This window comes from Jatropha curcas, chromosome 5 (assembly GCF_041381405.1).
Source record: "Jatropha curcas cultivar XTBG-Jc1 chromosome 5, XTBG_Jcur_1.0, whole genome shotgun sequence".
In the NCBI taxonomy this organism is placed as follows: domain Eukaryota; kingdom Viridiplantae; phylum Streptophyta; class Magnoliopsida; order Malpighiales; family Euphorbiaceae; genus Jatropha; species Jatropha curcas.
This window is the reverse complement of record NC_143155.1, coordinates 15,542,741-15,560,185: the sequence shown is the minus strand read 5'-3', so window position 1 is coordinate 15,560,185 and position 17,445 is coordinate 15,542,741. Positions and strand designations below refer to the sequence as shown.

Sequence of the window (17,445 nt, the reverse complement as noted above, 5' to 3'; positions counted from 1 at the left end):
CACAGGCCCGAAAATTCACATTTTTCGGCTACACAGGCCCGAAAAATCACAAATCAGGCCACAGAGGTCCAAAATTCACATTTTCGGCCACACAGGCCCGAAAAATCACAATTAGGCCACAGAGGCCCAAAATTCACATTTTCGGCCACACAGGCCCGAAAAATCACAAATCAGGCCACAGAGGCCCAAAATTCACATTTTCGGCCACACAGGCCCGAAAATTCACATTTTTCGGCCACACAGGCCCGAAAAATCACAATCAGGCCACAGAGGTCCAAAATTCACATTTTCGGCCACACAGGCCCAAAAATTCACAATTCGGCCTAAGGCCCGAAAATTTCCAACTTTGGCCTGAAAAAGATGATAATAATGCCATAAAGGTAGGCTTACCTGGGCGAAGATACCAGTCACGGAGGCGTGAGTATCAGCGTCCGCCGTAAGCTTGACCTCGTCAAGAGAAATCCCCAAAGACTCCAGATATTCCTCACCGCTTAAGTCCGAGGAAGCCATGAAAGAAAGGTTCTTAGAACTTTAGAAGTTGAGAGAATTTGAGAGAGCTCTTTGATTTGGAAAGGTTAGAATGAATGAAAATGAGTTTTTTCAAGCTATTTATAAGCAAATAGCCAAAGGGCGGGTCTCCTGAACGCGTCTAATTTCCGCCATCAAAATTTGCGTTTCAGAGAACCACCGACTCCCATAAATCATTTTTATGGTCGCCGGCGGGGGGCAACTGTGAATACTCAAATTTTGAGGCTAAAAGAGCCAATTATCCTGGACTGCAAACAGTCCGGCCGGACCGAAGGCCATTTTGGAAGTTCACCGAAAGTACGCCAATATGGTACTTAAAACGTCCGGGATGTCGCGAGGATCGCAGAACTGGTCCCGGAATAATTTTTGGAGGTCCAGAACTCCCGGAAAAGCCCTTGGAGTGAAATACGGGGGATCCCACCGCCCACGGCGGCGTCGGCCGCCGGACACGACGGCAGCAGCCGCCGGTTCCGGCGGCAGCAGCCGCCCCGCCTCCCGGGCGGCAACTCCCGCCCAACCAGGCAGCACCTGCCGCCCTGGACCCGAAAATGGCCTATAAATGGGCCATTTTCAGTCCAATTTCGACACCGCTGTCTGTGTTGACGGACGATCTTTCTCCCCCCGCGCTCTTTGCGATTCTTTTACCGTTTTTTTTTGCATTTTATTTAATTTTTATTGCATTTTTATTGTGATATTTGGACACTAAAATTGAACAAAAAACTAAATTAATTTTCCCTAAGCAAGGAGCTTAAATCTGGAATTAAGAAGTGGTCGCCGATTAAATCAGGTACGAAAACGAAACTCTGCCTATTTAATTTTAGCACTTCATGCATACTTCTCCTCTACTCTTAATAATTCTACAACTGCATAAATGCATTCACGTCATTAATTTGGCAAATAAATTGCCTCAAGTAAATGAATTTAAGCTTAAACGCCCGATTAATTAATAATCGTGGTATTAAAGTTTAAATCCGACAATATCGGCTAAGATGCCTAGTTAATCAATAACTACGGTGTAATTGCCTTTATTTCGAACACTTCGCCTAAAAGTCCAATTAATCAATAATTGTGGCTAACGGCCTCGTTCAATCACGTTTTTGGCAACAAATTGCCTACATTAAAATCAATCTTTTGGCAAAATGCCTTAAAATCAACCTTTTTCGGCTCAAAGCCGTAAAATCGATATTTTTGGCAAAATGCCTTAAAATGAACCAATTTTTGGCCAAAGGCCTAAAATCAACCATTTTAGCGACAAATCGCTTAAATCGAACATTTTGGCAAATTAATCGCGTAAAATCGACATTTTTGGCAAAATGCCATTAAAATGAACCAATTTTCGGCCAAAGGCCTAAAATCAACCATTTTAGCGACAAATCGCTTAAAATCGATATTTTTGGCAAAATGCCTTTAAAATCAACCTTTTTCGGCTCAAAGCCGTAAAATCGATATTTTTGGCAAAATGCCTTAAAATGAACCAATTTTTGGCCAAAGGCCTAAAATCAACCATTTTAGCGACAAATCGCTTAAATCGAACATTTTGGCAAATTAATCGCTTAAAATCGACATTTTTGGCAAAATGCCTTTAAAATCAACCATTTTCGGTAAAAAACCGTAAAATCAACCATTTTAGCGACAAATCGCGTAAAATCCACATTTTTGGCAAAATGCCTTTAAAATCAACCTTTTTCGGCTCAAAGCCGTAAAATCGACATTTTTGGCAAAATGCCTTAAAATGAACCATTTTGGCACAAATGCCTTAAAATCAACAATTTTGAGCGACAAATCGTTTAAATGAACCATTTTGGCACAAATGCCTCAAAATCAACATTTTTTTGGCAACATGCCTAAAAATCAATCAATTTTTGGCGAGATGCCTAAACAAAATGCACAAAGCATACACACACTCATGCACAAAGCATACACACTCATGCACAAAGCATACACACTCATGCACAAAGCATACACACTCATGCACAAAGCATACACAAACATGCACAAAGCATACACAAACATGCACGGAGCATACACACACACACTCATGCATTAAGCATACACCTTCAAAGCCCTTGAAACAAGGCCTATCGAACTACGTTGACTTTGATCTTCCATTCAAACGGAAGTACGTAGGCACGTTCGGGATTTCACCCCGGGTGGCAAGTCGAAATCATCAAAATCACTCAAACATTTCATTAATCCATCATTCACCTTGCAAAACATTCATTCATCGGTTAGTTTATCAACATGACATAGTCTCGGGATCCATCTCGGGTTTGCATACCATGCCTTACACATTGGGATAATTAATCTAGTAACTAGGTTAATTAAAATTGAAGTCATTCAGGGTTTTTTCCTAGTTTACCCTAAAAATAATTAAACAAGGTGGCGACTCACACACTCACGTGCATTTCTTTCTTTTGTCATATGCATCACATGCCTATATGATATCCGGGGAAAGGGGTTCACAGATGTATAAAGGGTTCAGTTCACACATATTTTGACACTCTAGATAGTGGACACACACAAATGGTTAACACAGATAGGTAGATGGCAGAGATAGATAGATGAAAGAGACAGATGTCTATGTAATAGGGTTTTTGCGATTTTCTTTTTACACAATTTGTACTGATTTATGATATGTAAAAGGCAAATCATGTTGACACTTTTTGAAAGGAAATACGGTCTTATCCTTCATGAGATTGTTGCTTCTGAGCCTTAATTTTTTGCCTAAGCAGCACTTGCGGGTTTTCGACTTAGCAAGCTGCCCTAATTTATGCCTAAGCTGCCCTTTCGGGTTTTCGACTTTGCGGGCTAATACTGATTTTGCCTAAGCTGCCTGTCCTTGTAGGTTTTCAACTTAGCTTATTGATTAGTCTTCTTCTTCTTTTTTTTTTTTTTTTTTTGATTTTTTTCATTAATTGGCATAGAAAATCTAGAATTTTCGTAATGCTTCACAGTGACATGAAAAGGGGCAATATTTCCGGGAGTCAGTCACCGTAGTTTTGCTTAACAGTGACATGAAAAGGGGCAATATTTCTAGTGCTAATGCCTCAATGCATTCATACAAAATGTCTTTTGAGTTGATCCAAATTGCATGGATGGGTGAATTTGTTGCCATCTATATATGACAAGACGACAGTGCCTCTGGAGAGGATCTTCTTTAGTATGTAGGGGCCCACCCAATTTGGCCTGAATTTACTGCGAGGATCTTGCACAGGAGCTCTGATTTCCTTCTTCTAGTTTCTGATCCCGAGTTCATCTATTGAAGTGTCTGGATATTCTCTGATGGTAGCTCTAAATCTGATTAAGAGCCTTTAGTCTTCTTTCATCAATAGAATTCAACTGGTTATGATAATTTGGGGCCCACTTTGCTTTGAGCAGTCGGCTTTCTCCCATCACTCTGGCTGATCTGATATAAACATCAATAAGGAGGACTGCTTCCATCCCATATACTAGTGAATATGGTGTTGCCCCGGCTGGGGTTCTATATCCCCATAAGGTGAAAGGCAAATGCTCGTGCCAATTTCTGTGATTGTGAATCATCTTCTAAAGGATATTCTTGATGGACTTATTTATTGCTTCAACTCCTCCATTGCTCTTGGGCCTATATGGTGAAGATTGGTGGTGCTGAATTTTATACTTTGTTATTAGAGTGGAGACCTCTTCCTAGAAGTGAGACCCATTGTCTGATATGATCTCAAAAGGAATTTCGTACCTGCAAATGATGTTTAGCTGGATGAACCAAGCTAATTTCTTGGAATTCAAGACATGGTACGAGGCAGCTTCTATCCATTTAGTGGAGTAATCGATGGCTACCAAGATGTATTCATGCTGATTGGAAGACTTAAGAGTGATTCTGCCGATCACATGACCCCCAAGTTGTGAAGGGCCAAGGCGCAGCAATGGGGTGAAGTGATACTAGGGGCATTTTCTAGAGCTTGGCATAAATCTAGCACTTATGACATCTGTGAACAAACTTGGCACAGTCTGATGGCATGGTGAGCCAATAATAACCCTAATTAGTGATCTTATGGGCCAGAGCCATTCTGTTCATGTGGGGGCCTTCTTCTTCGCCATGTACCCACTCCATTATCTGCTGAGCTTCTCGTTCAGTTACGCACCTGAGATGTTCCTGATTCCATGTTCGTTTATACAAAATGTCGTCCTTGTAGAGATAGCCTTTCGATAGCTCTCGGAGAGTCCTCTTATCAGACTTAGAGCCACCTTCGAGGTATTCTTCCTTTTCTGACCAAGTTTGAATATCCCAAAACCATGGCTTGCCAGCAACGAGTTGGATATTGCAACAATAAGTTGGTTGTTGATGAATCTGAATATTCAAAGGCTTGATGACCATGTCAGGACTGGCATCAACCATGGAGGCAAGGGTAGCCAATGCGTCGACAAACTGATTTTTAGCTCGGGGTAAGTAATGAAATGACAATTCTTCAAACTGTTGAGCCAACTGATCAGGCGTCGAAGGTATGGAACTAAACACTGCTCTTTGATCTTCCATTTCTTCAGTGCTTAGGAGACTATCAGGATGGAGTCCTCATAAACTGTTAGGCGCTTGATCTGAATACTCAATGCTGCTCTAACCTTGTAATACATGCTTCATATTCTGCCTCATTATTAGTGACATGAAATGCCAACTTAATACTCAAGGCAATCGCTGCCCGTCTGGAGTTACCATAACTACACTTGTGCCGCAACCCTGATAGTTAGCGGCTCCATCAAAATACATCCTCCATTGGTCTGTTTGCATTGGAAGAATGTCTTCATCTGAAAACCTGATGTCCGCTATTTCGGCATCACTGGGGGATGCAGCTAGTTGATAATGTTGGTGTTTGGTGCATACCCATGCCAGAGAGAGGCAGAGATGTTTGATCTTACTCTATTTCAATTATGTCGCCAGCATGTGCTTACTCAGGTAGTAAACGGCATTATCCTTGTGAGAGTCTGGTGCTTCTTGTGCTAACATAGCCCCGATGGCTTCGTCAATGACTAATAAATAGAGGAGAAGTGGCTTTCTAGGCCTTGGAGACTGAAGGATTGAGCAAATATGCTTTGATCTGTTCAAAGGCTTTCTAGCACTGTTCATCCCAAGCCTTTCTTAATTTCTCAAAGATCAGTCCACAGGTGTCTGCTAGCTGTGAAACAAATCGGCTAATGTATTTAAGGCGGCCGAAGAACCTCTGAATCTCCTTTTCTATTTTAGGAGGCTGCATCTCTTGAATGGCTTTGGATTTTGATGGATCGAACTCAATTCCTCTCTTGGAGACCATGTAGCCCAGGAAGATACTAGATGGAGCTCCAAAAAGACATTTAGCAGGATTAAATTTCAAGTTATACTAGTGAAGCTTGGAGAAGAATTGTCCGAGGGCAATTAGGTGGCTTGGTCCGTCCCTAGTGTGCACAACCATGTCATCAACATACACTTCTATGTTCTTATGCATCAGGTCATGAAAGATTATGGTAGCAATCCTCTGATAAGTGGCACCGGCATTTTTAGCCCAAATGGCATCATTCTGTAACAAAAAGGTACCCCATTTGGTGATGAATGAAGTCTTCGGCTTATCCGGTGGATTGATTGGTATCTGATTATACCCTGCATATAAATCTGTGACTGAAATTATACTGGATCTCGCCATCCTGTCAATAAGCAGGTCAATGTGAGGTAAGGGGAAATCATCCTTAGGACATGCCTTGTTCAAATCATGGTAGTCGATGCAAATTCTGATCTTGCCATCTTTCTTAGGAACCGGCACTACGTTGGCTAGCCACGTTGGGTAATCTATGGTTCAATAAAGTTGCTTTCTAATAGTTTGGCTGTTTCTTCCTTAATTCTGAGGAAAATCTCTGGTTTCTACCTTCGGAGCTTCTACTTTACTGGTCTGATGTGATCATATATGGGGATCTTATGAACAACAATGTCAAGGTCTAGTCATGTCGCTAGCTGTCCATGTGAAGCAATCTAAATACTGCTTGATGATCTCTATCAACTCCTATTTACAATCACATTCATGCACAATAAATGTATATTTTGGTTAATTTTCTGTGCCAATATTTATTTATTCTTTTGTTATTTTTATTTCTTTTTCACTTTTATGTTCTATTTTTCCATCATCTCATTCAGGGTAGAGAGAGGGCAACAAGAGAACTAAAACTTTTCATTAGTGATAAAAGTGCCATGATATACATCTACATTGAGTTCAACAAAAGGATTCCCTAATTCAAAGAGGGAAGATAAAGAAGACTCAGAGGACTCGAAAGACACTAAACTGGACTCTGAACGAGACTCTAACTCAGGTTCTGCTTGTGACTCGGACTTAGGTTTAGATAGAAGAAGGGTGAACTACTCTACGCGCTCCTCCATGTACCAGTTCTAAAGGGATGCTTGGATAGGTTCTATGAGGCTTGTGGGGTCTGCTGATTGGTAATTATGCATAGGTCAAAAATAGATGTCTCCATCCTGTCCTCCCAGTCCGTTTAGAGCTAGAAAAGTGGCTCACGGTCTTTTACTGAGAGCCTGACATCAAAGAGAAGTTTAAAACCAAGAATTAATCTTTTAGTCAGAGGACAATACCAAGGTTCTTAAAACAAAAAGTAGGGCTTAGATTCCCCCTCTTTGATAAAGTAGCCATTAAGGGTTTTGAAATATGGGTGCATCGGGTGGTCCCTTGTTTCATGTCTTGTTCTTGTCAACCATTTGGCATCTTCCAACTCCTCTCGCTCTTCATCTATCATCTGAATCCGAGACCGAAGGGGGGTTCAGCAATAGGGGATTCGATGAAGGAAGCCATACCCTGCCGGTTGCAACCAAGTCCCATTCCTGGAAAATAACACATGGCTCTCATCACGTTAGCTACCAATGGGTTATTATAGGGATCAAAATCCATTGGGAAAATCTCTTTAACCAGTTCTACTTCAATAAATTGAACTGAATCGAAGGAGAAGCTGGATAGAGGGTAAACTACTAGCTCTGGCTGTATTTCCAAGAGTGGGGCCAAGGAAGGGATTTTAGATTTCCCCACTAAGTCCCTTTTGATTGTTACCACTCTATTCTCATAGGGGAATTTTAACTTTTGATGTAGAGAGGAGGCTAATGCTTTAGCCTTGTGGATCCACGGGCTTCCCAGGAGGAGATTAAACCATGCCGGGACATCCACTACCTAGAAGGGAATAATCATAACCGCAGGCCCGATTGTGACCTCTAGATCGGCCACGCCTAAAACTTCTCACCTGGTATTTTCATACCCCCTCACTATCTTATCAAATGGCATAAAGTCTTCAGCACTTAATCGTAGGCAGCTGGCCATTTTCAGAGGGCATATATTCAGAGCTGACCCGTTGTCTACCAGAACCATAGGTACTGTCTTACCCCTAGCCTAGACTGTAATGTAGAGAACATGGTTGTGGTCCCCTCCTCCAGCAGGTATCTTGTGATTAGCAAAATAGACAGCTAGTGCAAGGGGGTTCCTTGTGATAGATGCCACCAATACCTCTGTCGTGATATTAGCGGAAGTTTGACATTGATTCATGGCCTTTACCAGAGCTTGGCCATGCACATAGGAGGACTGAATCAACCCCCATATAGAAATATTAGCCTTGGTTTTCTTCAGCTGCTCCGACACCAGGTTCTCAGGTTGGGGTCCAGAGTTAGAGTTGGGCATGTCTTTGGCTAGGGTGGCAGGGTTAGGTAAAGCTTCAGGAGGAGGAGATGGGTATTGTCTCCCGCTCCAGGTGATAGCATTAATCTCCTCAAGTACGTCATTCAAATCTTTGACGTAGCATGAGTTGTCTAGGATAGGGTGGATCAGAGAGACCAAGTTAGAATCCAGCTCTTGATGAATCATATGGATGTTATTTTGGGGATGAGGGAGAGGGTTGGTGCTAATGTTCGCTTGGGGTCGAACTGGAAGTATTTGGCCACTTTTCACTAAGTCTTGAATCTTGTGCCTTAAAGTCTTGCACTCATCAGTTTTGTGTCCAGGCCCTTAGTGGAAAGAGCAGAAGGAATTCAGGTTGAAATGCTTTGGGATGGGGTTAGGCAGAGGTTCGGGTTCCTAAGGCTCTATCAACTTATCATCCACAGCCTTTTAGAAGATGAAGGAGAGAGGGACCCCCATATCCATAAAGTTGAGTCTGTCTGCTTGAACAATTGGTCTCAAAGGTGGAGGAGGAGGAAGTTGTCTTTGGCCGATCAAGTTGACCACCTCACCGCCTTTCTGAGTGACAGGAGGAACTGCATGATAGCTGACTTAGGCTTCTTATATCTGGAGGAAGAAGCTTCATCCTCTCTAATCTGGCCTAACTGGATCAGGTCCTCAATCTTTATGGCAGTAGCAATGAGGGCTCGGAAGTCCAAGAGGTACTGTGTCCTCAAGTGGTTCTAGTAGGAGGGGAGCAGATTCTTGACGATGATGTCAATTTGTTCTTGCTTGGAGGGTCGGTTAAGCATCTGAGCTGTCTTGCCTCTCTACCTCATAAGGAATGAGGAGAAGGATTCTCGGGCTCCCTGTTTGGTGGTCTCCATATCTCTCCTAGTAATTTCAACCTCCACATTGTAGTGGTACTGCTGGTTGAAGGCGCTACAGATCTCATCCCAGGTTCTCTTCTTGGCATTGTTCAGGGCAACAAACTAGCGAAGAGCAGCTTTAGTGAGAGACTCTTGGAACAACTGAGCAAGGATCTCATTGTTTACACCAAGAGGAGTGACGGCACCTACATACATTTTCAGGAGAGTCTTAGGGCATGTGGTGCCATCAAATTTGTCCATGGCAAGCATTTTAAACTTAACTGGAAGCCTAGCCTCTGGAAAGAGTGGGAGAGAGTCTACATCAATAAGGTCCTCATATATGTTAATGCTCTTGAGGACTCATTGTTTACACTAAGAGGAGTGACGGCACCTACATACATTTTTAGGAGAGTCTTAGGGCATGTGGTGCTGTCAAATTTGTCCATGGCAAGCATCTAAACTTAGCTGGAAGCCTAGCCTCTGGAAAGAGTGGGAGAGAGTTTACATCAAAAAGGTCCTCGTATTTTTTTATGCCCTTTAGGAACTTTTCGAAAAATTCCATCTTCTCCATCATCTTTTTCACCTCAAAAGAGGTAGAGTCATCCCCTATCTGGCTCGGGGTAGCAGCAGCATTAGAAGTGTCCCCTATCTTAGGAACCGACCCTAGAGCAGCTAATCACCGTTGGGTGGGGCAATAGGTTGTTCATTAGTTCCCCTATTTGATTTGGAGGAGAATTGCCATTCTGGCTGGCAATTATGAGAGTCCTTACTTCCCCCAAAATGGTCTCTCGCTAAGTGGTGATGGTGTTCTAGAGGGAGTTATTCTGCTCAGTCAACATGTTACGGAAGCGGGTTTCGTGATCCCGGAGCATTTCTTTCATCATGGCCCTGAGATCAGTAGGTGAAGCCATCGTTGTTATTTTTCTCTAGAAGAAGTAAACAAAGGAGGTAGCAGTATACAGTTTTGGGTTAGGTTTCAAAAGCATGCACAGTTAGGGTTTAGTAACTCAAGTAAGTGTTTAAGGTTTTAAGGATGCTTAAGGCGCTCAAATCAGTGCTTGAGGCTTTTGGTACTTTGAGTAGTGCTCATATCGGTGTTTGAGGCTTTTGGATAGGAAGAAGTAATGCACGAGCTAAGATTTAAGGGCATAACTCGGGCATTGCCCTCGATTTTGGGATTGTGAGTGCTTAGGTCTGATTTAAGGCTTTTTGGTAAATAAGGGTGCTTAGGTCGGTGTTTGAGGCTTTGGTAATTTGAGGTCAAAAGCATGCACAGTTAGGGTTTAGTAACTCAAGTAAGTGTTTAAGGTTTTAAGGATGCTTAAGGCGCTCAAATCAGTGCTTGAGGCTTTTGGTACTTTGAGTAGTGCTCATATCGGTGTTTGAGGCTTTTGGATAGGAAGAAGTAATGCACGAGCTAAGATTTAAGGGCATAACTCGGGCATTGCCCTCGATTTTGGGATTGTGAGTGCTTAGGTCTGATTTAAGGCTTTTTGGTAAATAAGGGTGCTTAGGTCGGTGTTTGAGGCTTTGGTAATTTGAGGTACCTAGGTCAGTGTTTGAGGCTTTTGGATAAGAAAATGCAATGCACAAGCCAAGATTTGGGGGCATGACTCAGGCATTATCCCCAGTTTAGGGATTGTGAGTGCTTAGATATGATTTAAGGCTTTTGGTAAATAAGGATGCTCAGGTCGGTGTTTGAGGCTTTTGGTAATTTTAGGTGCTCAAGTCAGTGTTTAAGGATTTTGATTGATAGAAGTTTTAGCTGGGCACATTTCCTCGGGTAAGGACTGGCGTTTGGTATTAAGACTACTGGTCAGTGTTTAGGTTGACCACTGGTTGGTGTTTGGGTTGACCACTGGTTGGTGTTTAGGTTGAAAGTTTTGTAGTTTTGTAGGACAGACCAAGCTTAGTATGCCAGATGGGCCGAGATTAAAGCATGCGGAGTGTCGGACGGACCGGGCTTGACAATTGATATAGTGCCGGACAGATCAGGCTTAACTAACAAAGTTTTGAGTTTAGTGGTTTATACCCTCATGCTTGTGACGCGACCGGATCAGAACTCCACAGTTGTAACGACCAAAGAGGTCGAGTCTTCCTCCAAATAATGCTAATGTAGGGCATGAAGACCCGAATTATAGTCTTATATTTGTACTAGTGTCAATTGACGGATTATTAATTAATTCTTAAATTAATTAATAATAAATCAACTAACTAATAGCCCTTGTCTAAGGAAGACAAAACTGCAAGTGAAAGTCGAAAGGATCAAATTTTGTATACCAAGTCGGGCATTAACTCAACTAAAAAAGAAGAGCAAGGTTGGACTGTATTGCCTTAGAATTGCAAAAGAAAGAATGAGAGTCGTTAAAGCTTAAGAAGCGCTCGATCAAGCAACATGAGGTGACCAATGAGGAGGGGGAGAGTGCCTTTTATAGGCAAGGGAGTGCTGAGCCAGGTAAAAATCAGTGCCGAGGTCCTCTAAATTGGCACCAAAGTGTTTCTATTTGATATCGATTAAGGGCTTCGGTGCACCCAAAATCGGCACTAATATAGGGGTAATTGGTGCTGACGCTAGGCACCGATTAGGGCGAATTACCCTTCTGCCCCTGCCCTTTAATTTCAGGGTTTTCAGGCTTTCTGAGGTCCATTTGAGGCACAAACGATGCTCGATCGAGCTGATTCTCACGCCATTGGAACCGTGGTGGAATTTCCTAAAGCCCGGTGGTGAAATCATGGTCAACAATCTAAAACCTAAAGAACCAACAGTGTTACAACTTCATCTCCTACCTTCACAAACCCTAGCTACCCAAGCTACTTCCCTCTCTCTCTCTCCTCTGTTTTTCTTCATAACACCCACCAAAAACTTCATTTTAAGTACACTCAAGTACAATGTTTAATTACCTAAGTTAAGGAGGTGAATTCTTGCATTAAATCCTAGAATTTCATAATTTTTGGTTAGTGATTCTTCAATCTAAGGCTAAAAATAAGTTCTTATGCATTTTTTTTTATGTCATTCATGCATCTAGATTTCAATTTCATTAAGTCCAAGTACTTATTTTGAATCTTTATTTTCTTAAAGGCTAAAAGCAGAGAGTCTTTACTAGAGTGATCAGTAGATTTAAGGCACTGATTTAAGGTTAGTGTAGTAAAATTTCATTTTCTAAGTATCTGCCCAGTTTTCAAGCTCTCATTTCCATTGCAACAAAAGTTGAGGATTTAATCCAATTTGGCTTAATTAAGAATGAATCAAGTACTTCAAGGTACTGTAGGAGGATCAATTTTGTTTCACACTACACGAATCAGAAAGGTGGAGAAATATCTTATATCATTGCTCAAGCTCCCTTAAGGTTGCAAAAGGGAAAGATAGGTAAAAGGTTATAAGCCATTGATTTGGCAGTCCCTATCACTCTGGTATACAAGAAGGTCTTTGAAGAGAAACTGATCCAACCATTAGAACTAACGGATTTGTCTTGCACTAAAGGGTATAATCCCATAGAATATTGCGATTATCATCGGCCGATAAGGAACAAAAATGAATCATGCTAGAATCTGAAGCAAAAGATCCAAGAGCTAATGGATCAAAAGACTATTCTCACTCCCAATATCATAGATAACCCTATTCTAAGAAATATTAGATGAAAAAAGATCAAATTGCACAAACGAACTCAATAATTTCCTTTGCACATGCCGACCAATTTCAAGGAAATCCACAGGAGAAATCTCATTTTTATTAATATATGAAGTGAGAGTAGTCATTCCAATCGAAATTGATATGCAAAGTATGTTATATAATTAAAGCTTTGTAGGGCAACAACTTTTTAAGTAGATTTTAGATTTTTGGCTAACCAAAACCCTATTGTTTATAGTATTCGATAACATAGCATTTGAACTAGCTTTTAGAGGTTAAGATAGTGTTTTTTAAAAAGTAAACTCATATGATGTTTAGCTTTTTGCGTTTTATAAAAAGTTAGTCAAACAGCTAACAGCTATTAAAACAGCTAATTTTATCAAAGATAACATAATTGCTAGTAAATTACATTGTATAACTAGAATTACTGTTAGCTTGACCATTGATGATTATATATATATATATATTTTTATATAGTACCGTTGATGATTATATTGAAATGTAATTATACTCAATATTTTTTAGTGCAAAATGGTATATTGATTAATGTTGTGATGACAGATCGATGATTTATTGGCCCCGTATTATGAGAATTTTAATGAGAAAATATAATTTGAGTCCTCGAATTAGGTTGGGCTTAAAAACCATTACAAGTTTATAGTAGGCTTACTATGCATTTAAAGGGCATATATCCAGATTTTAACCGGTCCAGTCTATGAAAAAGAATCGCATACGTCCTAGTAATAAATAGTTAGTCTTATATTCTACATGTTACGAAAAATAATTGAAACCTATAGAATTGTATAAGGTAGATTTGGCAGGAATGTTTTGGATAAGGACCAAATATTCTTTTCATGAAAATGAAGCACTAACTCTTGAATACCTAATTTGTCATGCGAAAGAATAAGTTGAATATATATATAAGTTGAAACAAAAACAAAGTTCAAGGGCTTCTTTTTGTTCAAGATTCTATTTTTCTTTTTTTAGAAAATTTGAATTTTTTTGCTATCTTTCTATATTTTGATTGGCCAACTTAATTAATTTGTTCAATTTCATATTTAATATATAATAACGATAGTTGATAAGTTTTAAAATTTAATCTAATCTAATTATTATTTAATGTAATTTAATCTAACTAAAATTTTAATTTTTTAATTTTTGAACATAAAACCTAAATATATTTTCTACTTCAAATGTAATTCACAATTTCTATGAACAACTTTTATATTTTTTTCCCTTCTTATTTTTTATTCTTATTAAAATCTTTATTCCATGTAAGGATGACATCGAGTTCGAGATTGATAAGATACGTGGATTTGTTCTTCATCTTTTCATTTAAATGCCCTTTTAGCATATGTAGCATTGTTTAATAACATAATAGAAAATTCCTCAATTTTTTGTATATGTTGAGGGAGAATCCCTCATAGGTGTGAATCAATAATCAGTGTTTCATGTATCCTTATTTTTTATTCTCCTTCATTTATATTGGTTTTGTTTTGTTTCGTGTGCTTCCCCTCTGTTTATACTCCTGCCAGTTTTCCTATGTATGAACTTAATCTTGATTGTAAGGTGCTGTTATTTTGAAATTATCTGGTAAAATTTGTGCTTTGATCTTTTTCTTGCTGTGGATTGTTTTGACTATGGTTTTTCTGTTGAGGTATTATGCTTTTGTGGAAGGAAGTAATAGGGATGACGGTGAATGGCCTTAGCGGCGGCAGATTTCAAGAAGAGAAGATGAAGAATCCTTGGTCTTTTCATGTTTAGATATATTATAAGTAATATTTTTTTAATTATTTTTTAGATTTCTTATTATTATTTGTTTCTTTTCCAATTAATCTGGTGGGTTTTTTATAATTTTGTATTTCACTATATAGTACTCTATTAAAAAGAATTCAAATATCCAATCATTTATATTCAAAATGCTATTCTGAATATTTAAATTTAAAAATTATATTATTTAAATACTATAAAAGTATATTGAATAATTTTATAAATATTAATATTTATTTGAACATATTATATGTACCTATATTATATACATCTATATCTTATTTGAACTTTTTTTTTTTTTCTATTTTATGATTCTATCATTAATCTATATATACTCAGCTTGTGAAACCCGGAATAACAATTAGTTCAGTCATAATATTAGATAGCTTCAGCCTACGACTTTTTGTATTGTACATTTATGCCCTTTCGTGTTTTAGCATTCAAATCCACATTGTTCAAAAAAGTAAAAAAAAAATAAATTGAATTAAATAATTAGACATAAATAAATAAATAGATAATAAATCAAACTACCACCACCATCAATGACCTACTAATGTTTCGAAACAATACAAGCCATCAAATTGAGGAGCTAATTTCGGTTTTGTAGAACTATTCTTCCCTTCTTCAGTCACTTTTGCTATCATTCTTCCTATAGAAGCTTGCCTTCCATTTCCAATTTCCTGTTACAAATGATTTTTTAAAAAATTACCTCTAAATTCCATAATGTGTATAAGACTGTAATAAATCCTGCCAATTATATTGAGCTCAAATTTAGCTCAATAAAAAATATATGTAAATTTTTAAAATTTAATTCTCTATGAGCTCGTTTACCGTTTGTAGTTAAAAATTTTCTTTTCTCTTTTACGTGAAACTCGAGCTCGATTCTTATTTTGAATAAGTAAATTCGATAAACAAGCTGCAGGGCTCGTTAAGCTCATTGAGCGAGTTTCTTCCCGGTCGAGCCTCGAGCAGGTGAACGACCAAGTTGGCTTGTTTAGGCCTAATTATATGGTTATATATACATTGAGAGATAGAGAAATACCTGAGTTATTGGATGAGTTCTATCGAAAAAATAAATCCCAGCTGCAGCAACAACTGCTGGTACTGTGACAGACATGATTCCCATTGCCATTAATGGACGAACTTAATTAGTTATCTTAAGAACTTAATTTTGTCTTCTTCTACTTCTAATAATGAATTTATATGGGAATGGGAGAAAGTAAAGGCAGCGAATTTGAGATCGCTTGAGGTTGAAGAGAAGGAAAGAAGAAAGGAAAGGCAATTAACACAGAAAGATGAAGGAATAAAGAAATCAGTACTTTGTTTGTTTGCAAATATAATAATAGGGTGAGGGGTGACTGTCTTCTTTTTTTTTTCTTTTTTTTTTTTTTTTTTGCCTTCGAGCTGTAAATTTACTTTTGGTTGGCTTTTGGCGGTTTCCATTTATAAAAAGAAGGTGTTAATTAGTTTTAATAAATAAAATTTTTAGAAAAATTGCACATGTGATGTACACATATATTATCTATTTTATTTTATTTTTAGCACATAGTTGATACTTGGTTATTTTAGGTTTTACTTAAAAAATCTCAAGTATAAAAATTTAATTTAATCATATTAAATAAATATTATTTAAAATAGAAAGACTTACCGTATTTATTTATATTTAACAAATTTAAAAGTGACAATTAATAAAATAAGAATATGGTTGTTTCTTCGAAAGAAAAAAGAATAATAATAAAAGCGTCTCATAGTTTTGTTTTTTAAAAATGAGAATTGACCGTTGACTAACTATATAAACAATGGATAGGCATCAGAGTCGGTAGATATTACTCATTTCCATCTAAAATATCGGAAAATTATGTTTACTTATTCAAAAATAAATATAATCTTATTATTATATTTTAGGAGACTATAATATAATTGTGAGGACATTCATACAATTCCACTGTGAATTAAATTAAATTCTTAAAACATCATATTTTAAATAATATGAATTCTATTATTTTTCTTTAAAAAAATGAATTCTTATATTTCGATATTATTTTTTAATAAATTATTTATATTCAGATGCGAAAACTGATGAAATAAAATTTGTATGCCTTGAATTTTTATAATTTTAAATTTCAAACAAAGAATTAAAATTTTAGTACTTCTTTAAATAAAAATCAATAAATAAAACAATTATGAAGTTTATTAAATTTTCAATTTTCAATAATAGATCAAGTCCATAAAATTACAAAATGTTAATTTTAGTGAATTGGCGTGCACATTATTAAAATATTCGGGTGAAATGAAATAACGAAGGGTCTCTTTTCTTTTAACTAGAGTTTTAGAATTCGAATTCTGAATATGGAGTACTTTTAAAATTTGATAGGAAGCGCTTTACCTCCTTCGTGAGATTATCTGGTGCTAATCTGAATTAATTAGCTCAATGGATTTGAATACCAAATAGTTTAAATATATATATATATGTGTGTGTAGTGAATTTTTAACTAACATGTAAGTACTGCTTTTGTCATATTAATTGACTAATAGTTGTAAACTGCTATTAATCACTAATCGTAATAAGTTCTTCAGAGACGGTGTTTGCAATATTCCAGCAAATAAAATGAAAATGAAATTGCGTTTGAAAATTTGATAATTAAAAGAAATTGAATTAATGAAATTTATGATAAAAAGACAAATGCTTGGGCCAATTGGGAAGGCAAATGGATAGTCCTATCCCTATCCCTATTATAAATGTTTGTATGGAGTAAAAAGCAAGCCACGTCTGTCGGAGTGCCAACCGCACACACCAATTCTGCTGTTTCTCAATTTCTTAATCTTATCTTCCATGTTGCATCCACACTAGGCAATCAACTTGCATATTGCCGTTAGGGATGGAAGCGGGGAGTACTCGTTAAATTTGTACTTTTTACGCTCAAACTCGCTTAAAATTTTCATATCTAAATGCGTTATAAAATGGTTTAAAATTCTTTTTGAAATACTCATTTCTAGGCATGTTTAA

General features: G+C 37.9%; 1 protein-coding gene and 1 long non-coding RNA gene across 2 annotated transcripts; both read right to left on the bottom strand.

Annotated features, from left to right (window-relative positions):
* Positions 1-4,540: 4,540 nt before the first annotated feature.
* LOC110010766 (uncharacterized) lies at positions 4,541-5,038 on the bottom strand. The gene has a single exon (XM_020684217.1). It carries the CDS (start codon positions 5,036-5,038, stop codon positions 4,541-4,543), a length of 498 nt encoding a protein of 165 aa, XP_020539876.1.
* A 9,864-nt stretch (positions 5,039-14,902) lies between these two features.
* Positions 14,903-15,973, bottom strand: LOC110010767 (uncharacterized). The gene is made up of 2 exons (XR_002285787.2): positions 15,481-15,973; positions 14,903-15,118 (listed from the first exon to the last, which is right to left on the bottom strand). It is a non-coding gene; the product is annotated as an uncharacterized LOC110010767 (long non-coding RNA).
* Positions 15,974-17,445: the final 1,472 nt, after the last annotated feature.